The following is a 10,351-nucleotide window of genomic DNA, read 5'->3' as shown; positions in this document are numbered from 1 at the left end:
ATCCAGACCCGCGAGTCAGGGACAGTTCCAGACTAAGATACAGAGATAGAGACCTACAGCCAGAGAGAGACGGAGACGCAGCCTGAGGCCCGCAGCCGCAGGGGTGGGGACCCCGCAACCCGGCGACCCCGCCTCCTTCCCACCCCCTGCTCACCCCCGGCCCCCGCCTAGGCCCAGCCGCCCCCGGCGCCCCGGGGCCGGGAGGGGGCGGGCGCGGGGCGCGGCGCGGGCGGGGCGATCGGCGGGCTGCACCGCGGGACGGCGGGAGCGGCGGCGGGTCCAGGAAACCCCTGGGGCGGACGGGTGGCCCCGGGGGGGCCGGGGGCGGGGAGGCGGGCAGCCGGCACCGCCCGGGCCGACAAAAGTCCCTTCAGTTCAGCCGGCGGCAGGGGAAGTCCCGGCTCTCGGCGCAACCACCCTCCCGTGCCGCCGAGCCCAGCCGCGCTCCGGCCGCCCGCTCGGCCGCCGTCCCCGGCGGCCCCATGCCCCGATGCCCCGCGGGGACCATGGACGAGGGGCCCGTGGACCTGCGCACCCGGCCCAAGGCCACTGGACCCCCGGGCGCCGCGCTGCCGCTCCGCAAGCGCCCTCTGCGCGCGCCCTCCCCGGAGCCCGCCGCCCCGCGCGGCGCTGCGGGCCCCGTCGTCCCCCCGGATCCCCTCCGCGGTGGCTCCGACACACCGGCTGTGCCCGCGCCCCCTCACGGCCTGGCGCGGCCGGAGGCAATTTACTACCAGGGTGAGTGGCTTCCGCGGGTCATGGCCGGGTGGGGGGCAGGCAGTGCAGAGGGTCACCACCCGAGTCAGGCGGCAGAGCTCCGACCTTAACACAGGGGGCCTCGGGGGAGCCGAGGGACAGAAGCCAAGGTCCCAAGAACACAGAGAGGGGGTTCCTGGGGAGTTGCGGGCAGAGACTGAGGTCCCAGGGGTGCAGATATGGGAGCTTCAGAGAGCCAGCACCTTGGGACACAGATACCGGAGTTCTAGGAAGCTGGGTGTGGAAGTCCTGAGATCTGAGACCCACCTATAGGGAGCCAGGAAACAGTGCCCAGCAGTCCAGATACCGGGTCTCAGGGAGTCAAGTCCCAGGAACACAGAATTATAAACTCTTAAGAACCCAGATATATAGGGTTATAAGGAATCAGCAGCTGGACCCAAGAAGCTGGGGGTTTGGGGATCCTTGAACTTTATGTGGGGTCAAAGGGAGTGAGGGGAACAGAGGCTGGGGTTCTAAGGAGACATATTAAGGATCCCCATTTGTCAAAATCTCAGGAACCCAGATGTCAGGAGAAGATCAGCACAGAGTGGGAGTACTGAGTACTCCAATATCTGGGATCACAAAACCCCAAGGAAACTGATCCCAATACCAGGGGTCCTAACAGTCAGCAGGACAGAGATCTGGGGTTCTAAGCACCCGGTACTGTGTGCTTGCAAGTGATCAGTGTCTCACTGGTGTCATGAGGTCAGGTGGCCTTAGAGGGGGCTTTGGGGACTGAGGATTCTAAGAACTGGGGGGCAGGACTGAGGAGTTCTGGGCCTCAAGGATTTAGGACCAGGAAGGATTTGGGGGTCTCTGGGCAGAAGGCCTGAGGTCACCAAGGCCTGGTATTGAACATACAAGGACCAGGAAACTTGGGGGTTTCAGGAATGGAGCCCCCAAGAACCAGGAGATGACAGAGAATAGACACTATTCTTCCCATCCTGTCTCCGTCCCTGATATCCAGGAGGGGGCAGCCTCTCCCACAGCTGTGCCCACTTCACAATCTCCCAGTGACCCCCAGAGCTGCAGAGACCCCAGGCCTTGGGCCTCCAGAACTTTGCCCAGTTTCTGCACCTTTCATCCCCTCAGGGTACAGCTTCAAGCCCTCCATCAGGAGGCCTGTCACTGCCTTCTCCTTCCCATTCCCCCATGAAAACCTGAGCCTCAGTTTTCCCCATCTGAGTGATGAGTAGATGTGGATTTGCCAGCTAGCCCGGTGCCTTCCAGCAGTTTGATCTGTGCCGGATTCTGGCAGTACTCCCTCTCCCCAAACTCTGTACACATTCACCCCACCCCCTACACCTGGTGCTTCATCCACCCTTACCTTCCTCAGCCACAAATTCACTCAGCAAACTGGCCCTGAGGTCCCCATGCTGGGCGATAGTGCAGAATCGTTGCCTAGTAGAAGATGAGGGGTCAGACCGAAGTAAAGATAAGTGACAATGTCCAGGGCTGGGGAGGGGAGCTGCAGGAACACAGAGGAGGGACGTGGTAGAGGAGTTTGTCTTGGGCTTGGAGGGCTCAGGAGGAGATGCAAAAGGGACCAAGGGAAAAGGGCAGGTAACACAAGAGCGAAGGCCTGGAGCTGGGGGGCAGGTTGATGATCTGTGGGCTTGGCCTCATGCATGTCCTTTCTCTTCCCAGGACCTTTGCTGTCCCTGTACCCCACCCCGACCATGGGCTCCCCCTTTCCTCTGCTGAACTTGCCTACACCTCTGTACCCCGTGGTGTGCTCCATGGAACACCCCCTGTCAGCTGACATCGCCATGGCCACGCGAGCTGATGAGGATGGAGATACGTGAGTGACAGTCCCCCGTTCATGAAGGGGAGTAGAAGGGTGGGGAGGCCAACCCTCCACCCACCTCAGCCACCCATTGCAACACAGGGGCACTCAGCACGAGCTCTCAAGTTGCCCGCACTGAGTTAGAATCCTGCCTCCCCTGTCTGTGCGACTTTGAGGAAGCCCCTTTCCCTCTCAGTTTCCTCTTCTGAAAAATGGGCACCCTGAGAGCCCTTACCCCCCAGGACTGTTTTTGAAGCAGTGGGCTTTAAAGTTTTTACCAAAAGCCAAAAGTGAGAAAGACATTTTACTTTTAAGACTGACTTATTATATGAATTATACATGTTAAGCTCCTTGCCCAGAGCCTCGTAGATTGAAAGCGTTCAATCTGTATTAATTAATGTTACTATTATCATTATTACCCTTTGCTAAGCACACACACATATATAAACTTGAAATAAAAATTGCACAGAACAAAACAGCACTCATGCTTACTACTTTGGGGTTTTCTATTCTAGTCTATGTCGCTGTTTCCTGGTCATAGCCTACTAAATTAATCTGACAATTCTTTAAGTTGATTTCACAAATCTCATGGTTTTATCATCTATTGTTTGAAGGACAGGCTTCTGAGCTGCATGAAGCCACCAAGAAATCCTGCATGGGATCATTTAGCCCAGGCCTAGCACTCACAACACTTGACCACCATGGTTATGGTAATTCTACCAACCTTGGATGGAATCTCAGCTGGTCACTTTCTCACACCTCTCTACCTCAGTTTCCCCCTGTACAAACAAGAACCACAAGATGAAGGTCTCTATGAGGCAGAAAAGAAATGATTTCAATAAAGCAATTATCTAGGAATCAGCTTTGGGACTCTGGAAACCACAGGGGGGGGATGCAAGAAAAGTGGGGGGTCTCCACCACTGACTCCTGGGTGACTTCACATTCCGAAGCCTCAGTTTCCCTATCTGGAAATCAGGCCTCATGATCACAATGGGGATTCAATGCAGTGAAGTACAGGACTTACAGTGCATAGAACAAGACAGGACACACAGTGGGTACTCAGTACATGGGAGTGGATTTTGTTGGAACAGAGCTACCAGGGTGGTTGTGGACTATCCTTGTGAACCCAAGCAGGACAAAGTGTCTGAGATATAAATGTATCTTTATATATATGTGTATATATAAAGATATATATATTTACACACAAAGGTCTCAGTAAAACTAGTTCCCGCCGCCTCTGGGTACCTGTGGGGTCATCTGTGAAATAGATTCAATTTGTCTCTGTCCCCAAGGGTGGTTTGTTTGCAGCCTGTGAAAGCCGGGTGCAGAAGACGACCTGGCACACCAGTCTCCAGCCCCACGCCCCAGCCTCCCTCCCCGCCCTCCCCCTTCTCCCCCAAAGCAAACACTTCTGCCTCAGCTGCCTGGTGGGGGAAATCCCTTCCCGCAGAACTTGACCGCAGCCCAGCTGCTCTGCCTTCCCCACGTCAGCACCCGTCACTCACTCGCAGCCTCCCCCTCCTGGCGCTCCCTCTAACCTTAACCCCTTCCGCTGGGGCCAAGGCTTTACCGGAATGGGCAGCAGGCCGGGCGGGGGCGGGGTGGGGGGACACGCTAGGTCTGGGTCCCCAAAGGGACAATGCTACGGTTCGGAGGCCGGACTTCGAGGTATTCAGGGCAGTAAGATCTCAGGGCATTTGCAATCACCCACCCCCACCTCCCAAAGGTCTGGCAGTGGGGAGCTGGAAGTCTGAGTTTCCACAGGGGTGGGGTGGGGGGACGCGTTCTGAGTCCCAGAGGGCAGAAGTTGGGGTACTACATGCCTTGACCGCTGAGCGGGTAAGGCGCCGGGAGGCAGGGCAGCCGGGGGTCCTAGAACTAGGAGCGATGGGGACAGTTCGTACCCGCCAAGAGTTAGGGCATCGTATGCCAGGGTCGCAGGAGGATGCATGCCAGGATGTGGGGAACAGGGAGGCAGCTGGAGTCTGAACCCTGCGGGATGGAGTTCTAGCGGGGTCCCCTGGCTGGAGCAATTGGGGTCCTTCCTTACCCCCAAGGTAACTAGAGCTCTTTGGGTCGGGCTCCCCTCTCCGCCTCATTCGAGGATGGAAGTTGGGGTGCCGGGGTGGCCGGGGTAGATCCCCAAAGGGCCAGGCTTCCCTCCCCCGGGAGCAGGAAGCGGAGCCCCGCCCAGCAGACCTGTTACTGGAAGTCCGAGGGCTGGGCCGCCCCTCCCGTCCCCACTTCCTCCAGCCCCGCCCCACCCCCTGCGGCCCGCGCGTTTATGGGAACTCAGGCCTGGACGGTTTCTCTGAAATCATTTTCTCCCTCTGCCCTCGCTTAACCCCGCCCGCCCCGAAGGGGACCCAGGCGGGGCGTCCTGAAAGATGCGGGGAGGGGATGGAGCCCTTCCCCGGGGGCCCCTGGCCCAGGTCCGATCCCTCCCCCGAGATTTCTTTTTTTAAATGTGGCTCTCCCGGTTCAGGATCCGAGTTCAGCGTTTCACCTGCAGAATCTCTTCCTGGGAGCTGGGAGTTATTGCGGGCGATACTTTACCGAGGAGAAACCCGAGGCTGTAAAGGGCCACGTGACTTTGCCCACGCCTCAGGGCAAGAGATACTTGCAACCCAATTTGCAACCCTGGCTCAGCCCCCGCAAAGCCCTCAGGGGCTGCAGAACTTCTCTGCCTCCAGCACCTAGGAGGTGGATTCAATTCCGCCGTGGGGAGGACCGCCGTTCACCTCTCTTAGCCTGGCCCAGGTTTGGCAACAAGCAGCGGCGGGTGAGAAGGAAGTTGCCCCCAGTAAATGGCCGTTAAAGAGAGGTTGTGGGGCCTGTGTAACTTCAGCCAGCCTTATGGCCTCAGCGCCAGCGTCTCCCCACCCTCCTACAATCATCCTAGATTGTCCTCAGCTCTGAATGGCTCTTCCATCTTCGGGGGCCCTGAGAAGCTGGCAGGAGGTTTATTGGAAAGGGTTCTCCAGCCCAGTGCCCGCGGGGATGGAGAAAGCAGGACTGGGCCGAGGGAGAATTCGAGCCGCTCTGTAGTTTCAACAGGGCCTCAGGGATCCCACAGGGAATATGGCAGCTGGAGCGGCCTTTCAGAGAGTTGGGGCCAGAAGGCTGGGCCTTCTATGCCCACACGGACCAGTCAGCGGATGCCATTGGGTGGCGTCTACCCACCCCCATGACCTGGGCAAGCAGCCCTTTTCAGCGGAGGGTAATTCCCAGAGAGAGCCGCGATTTGACAACCTTCCCAGAAGCTGAGGAAATAGAGTCCTTCAGTCCTAAAGCGGGGATCTGGGTTGCACAGTCCGGCCTCCCAAGCAGTGACCCCCATCCCAGCTTGTCCCACCTGTGCCGTCATCTCCCTTCTGGGCAAAACTTGCCCCGTGTACCTACTCCTGGGTTGGAGGCTGAATGTGATCTCCAATCACCACGGATGAAGACCATCCAGTTCATCCCCACCCATTCCACAGATGAGAAAACTGTGGCCCAGAACGGGGTGAGCACATGGTCCCCAGCTTCAGGGATGGTCAGGGATCCTTGAGCGGGCCTCATCTATTCAGGGTGTTTGTGGAGCACTTTCTCAGCACCAGTCACTGCAAAAATGCTTTACCTGGTGGAGTTGACATTCTATCGAGGGAGATTCAGACAGGAAACAAGTGTACGATGTCAGGTGATGATGTGGAGGAAAATAAAGCGGCGGGGGGGGAAGCCGCTGCTGTACCATTTAAGCAGAGGCCCCAGTGAGGGGAGTTAGCCCCAAAGATATGGGGGTGGGGGAGATACTGTTCCTGGCAGAGGGAACAGCCAGTGCAAAGGCCCAGGAGGCAAGCATGCTTGGTATGTTTGAGGAAGAGCAAGGAGGCTAGTGGCCAGAGTGAACTGAGGAGAGTGAACAGAGAAGACATCAAAAGGAATCGAAGAGAGAGAGACAAGATCACCTGGGGCCTGTGGGCCATGGTGAGGACTTTGAGAATTCTGTGCAGAAAAGGGGCATGATCTGACTCAGGTTCTAAAAGGGTCTCTCTAGCTGCTATGTGGGGGGCAGACAGAAGGGCAGTGTGCAATTAGAGAGGCCAGTAAAGAGGAGACACTCCAAGAGGGAGATGATGGTGCCTGAACCAGGATGGAGGGAATGGGGGTGGGGAGCAGGGGTTGGATACCCTAGTTACTTCTAAAGCATCCTGAGCATTTTGGAGTTAGCACTGCTAAGCGTACAGGGGTGAGAGGTGACCACTCTCTCATGCCTGTAATTCTGCACCCCCAGGCCACTCCACATTGCCGTGGTGCAGGGCAATCTGCCAGCTGTGCATCGACTCGTCAACCTCTTCCAGCATGGCGGCCGGGAACTGGATATTTACAACAACCTCCGGCAGGTGAGGCTGTGGACCTGAGTCCTAGGGGAAGAAGAACTGGGGGCCCTGACGCTTGAATCTGATGGAGGAGGGGCTCAGATTTCTGGTTCAGACTACCCCTGGGGGTCAGGATTCGGAAACTCTGAGGGAAGCAGGCCTGGGTCGCAGGGCAGGAAACACGAGTCCCTCACAGTCTCTGTTCCCCAGACACCGCTACACCTGGCTGTGATCACCACCTTGCCGTCTGTGGTCCGGCTCCTGGTGATGGCCGGTGCCAGCCCCATGGCACTGGACCGCCACGGCCAGACAGCAGCCCACCTGGCGTGCGAGCACCGCAGCCCCGCCTGCCTGCGAGCCCTGCTGGACAGCGCGGCCGGGGGCACCATGGACCTGGAGGCCCGCAATTACGATGGTGAGTACCTACCCGGGCGCTGGATGGGGCTGTCTGGTAGGACCTGGAGTCCTTCTGAGGCTGCAAAGCCCCAGGCCTACTTTTAACTGAGTCTCCCGCTCTTTGAGGGCTCACCGCCCTGCACGTGGCCGTGAACACCGAGTGCCAAGAAGCGGTGCTGCTCTTGTTGGAGCACGGCGCGGACATCGACGCGGTGGTGAGCGCGCTTGTGTCGGGGTTGGGGTGGGATGGAGGCGCCTGGAGGAGCAGGGAGGGGCGGGGCCAATGGGACGGGGCTCGAAGTACCTAAGGAAACTGAGATGCTGGACCCAGGGTCGGGATGAGGGCCTCCGGCTGCTTGGGCAGAGCAAGGGGACGCTCAAGACCTTCCTTCCTTGCCGCAGGACATTAAGAGCGGCCGCTCCCCACTCATCCACGCCGTGGAAAACAACAGCCTGGGTATGGTGCAGCTGCTGCTGCAGGTGGGTGCAGCCCCTTCCTGTGGCCTCTCGCCCACCCTCTCCTCTGGCCCTGACCGCCTGTCGCTCCATCCCTGCCACCGACCCCTCCTCCTTCCAGTTCTGGCACCTGAGCTTGCTACGCTTCCAGCCCCGACCCGTCCTCCTAGGCCTCTTTCAGCCAACCCTAGGACTTCACTCGGAGAAGGCAATGGCAGCCCACTCCAGTACTCTTGCCTGGAAAATCCCATGGATGGAGGAGCCTGGTAGGCTGCAGTCCATGGGGTCGCGACGAGTCAGACATGACTGAGCGACTTCACTTTCACGTTTCACTTTCATGCATTGGAGAAGGAAATGGCAACCCACTCCAGTGTTCTTGCCTGGAGAATCCCAGGGACGGCGGAGCCTGGTGGGCTGCTGTCTATGGGGTCGCACAGAGTCGGACACGACTGAAGCGACTTAGCAGCAGCAGCAGCAGGACTTCACTCCTCCAGACTACGAACCAGACTCGGGCCATCTCGCATTCCTTCCTCTAAACCCCTAAAACGTTCCAGGCCCCGCCCAGCTAGAGTCTTGCTGACCCTTGTCTTCCGGCTTTGGCCCAGTCCCCGCGCTGTCCTTCCGCTCTGACTCCGTCTGCGATCAGGCCCAGACCCCTGGACCCCGCCGTTCTCTGACCCCGCCCCCTTTGCCTTGGCCGGGGCTGCGGAGTCCCACGCCAGTAGATTCGGTACCGCCCCCAGACCCGCGTGGTCCCGCCCCTGTTTCCAGTTTCCACCCTTCTCTGACCGTCCCTGGGTCTGGCCCCGCCCCAGCTTATGACCCCGCCCCTCGTGCTGGCCCCGCCCCTGGGTCCCGCCCCCTTCCACCCAGGCGGTGGTCCTGACCCGCACCTCCCCGCCGCAGCACGGCGCCAACGTGAACGCGCAGATGTACTCGGGCAGCTCGGCGCTGCACTCGGCGTCCGGCCGCGGGCTCCTCCCGCTTGTGCGCACGCTGGTCCGCAGCGGCGCAGACAGCGGCCTCAAGAACTGCCACAACGACACGCCGCTCATGGTGGCGCGCAGCCGCCGGGTGAGTGCGCGCGCTGGTGGCGGTGAGGGGATTGCAGGAGTTGCGGGAGTTGGGGGGGTGGGGCCTGGATGGGGAGGGGTCTGTCCCCAAGCGCCGGTCTGCAGGGATGGGACAGATGAGTGGCATGTGTGTGCAAGGGATGCGGCAGTGTGCGTGTGCGCGTAAGTGCTAGGGCGTGGAGGCGAGCCGGTGCAGCCTGACGCGTGAGTGTGAGTTCTAGGCGGAGGAGAGACTGAGGCCCAAAGAAAGGAATTGACTTAACCCCCTTGCACGTCCTGGGAGAGAGGCAGGGCTGTGTGGGCAGGGCTGGCCCGGAGGTGCTCATGCAACGTCCCACAGGTCATCGACATCCTGAGAGGCAAGGCCACACGTCCTGCTCTGGCATCCCAGCCGGAGCCCTCCCCGGACCGGAGCACCACCACCTCCCCTGAGAGCAGCAGCCGCCTCAGCTCCAATGGTGAGAAGCCAGCACCCAACGCCAGCCCCCCAACTCCCAGAACCCTCCTCCCTCAGCACCCAGGAGTCGGGACCCCCAGCCTCCTCCTCCCTGGATCTAACCTCTGGCCACCCTCACCCCCTCCTCTCTCTTGTCTTCCCGCAGGTCTTCTGTCAGCATCACCACGCTCCTCGCCCTCCCAGTCTCCCCCCAAGGACCCTTCTGGATTCCCCATGGCTCCCCCCAGTTTCTTCCTTCCTCCCCCATCTCCACCGACCTTCCTGCCCTATGTCGGGGTCCTCCGAGCCCCTGGCCGGCCGGTGCCCCCTTCCCCAGCTCCAGGAGGTAGCTGAGAGGAATGGGGGGGCAGATCTCGGACTCGTGAGGAGGGACCTCGCTGCCCTGTGGGGTCAGCCCTCCTGGAAAACTGTGAAGATCTCACTCTGCCCCCCCCCCCATCTTCTGGATCAGAATTTGCACAGAAGCACATGTATTTACCCATAATCCCCCTCTTCTCAGCACGGATATTCGTGGATCTCATCCCCGCCCCCAACCCAGGACTCTTACCCCCATTTTTCTCAGGCATCCTTGTCTCCCAGTCTTCAGTCTGGAACTGCACCCAAACGTTCATTTCCTTCTCCTCTCCCAGAGCTGGTGGAACCAAGGAACAGCTCTCCCTTCTGCACTCTACCCACCTCAGTGAGGAGGGAGAGATGGGCTGACACCAGGCACTGATATCCATGTAAATTATTAGGCGTTTTGGTCGGATTTCTTTTGTAATAAACTATTTTTGTACCATATCCCTAGCTTTGCTGGGTCTCTTACATGAGGAGGTTGGGAGGAAGTGTCACACGCACACACCTGGATGCCATATCCAGCTGACTCAAGTGAGTCTCAGACTGACAATGACAGGTGTGGGCGATGCTGGGACTTCCAGGTGTGTTGTAAACATTGCATCGTTTTGTCACTGTGCCATTGTTTCTGGAGGGTGATATGAAGTGTGATATCTTTCCAGAGGACCCTATTGGATTCCATAGTAACCTTGGGTGTGTGTGTGTGTGTCTCTGAAGGACTCTGCGGTTTGTGGGT

The 10,351-nt window shown here is 59.1% G+C and overlaps 1 protein-coding gene across 1 annotated transcript; it reads left to right on the top strand.

Annotated features, from left to right (window-relative positions):
* The first annotated feature begins 372 nt into the window (after window positions 1-372).
* On the top strand, window positions 373-10,062 carry BCL3 (BCL3 transcription coactivator). The gene is made up of 9 exons (XM_081505846.1): window positions 373-738; window positions 2,404-2,557; window positions 6,816-6,924; window positions 7,111-7,315; window positions 7,423-7,511; window positions 7,699-7,776; window positions 8,659-8,826; window positions 9,166-9,283; window positions 9,428-10,062. Exons 1-9 carry the CDS (start codon window positions 483-485, stop codon window positions 9,613-9,615), a joined length of 1,365 nt encoding a protein of 454 aa, XP_081361972.1. The 5' UTR covers window positions 373-482; the 3' UTR covers window positions 9,616-10,062.
* Window positions 10,063-10,351: the final 289 nt, after the last annotated feature.

This window comes from Giraffa tippelskirchi, chromosome 7 (genome assembly GCF_054371585.1).
Source record: "Giraffa tippelskirchi isolate mGirTip1 chromosome 7, T2T-mGirTip1v1.2.pri, whole genome shotgun sequence".
Taxonomy (NCBI): Eukaryota; Metazoa; Chordata; class Mammalia; order Artiodactyla; family Giraffidae; genus Giraffa; species Giraffa tippelskirchi.
Note: the sequence above shows the minus strand (reverse complement) of the source record. Positions and strands in the feature narration are given on the sequence as shown.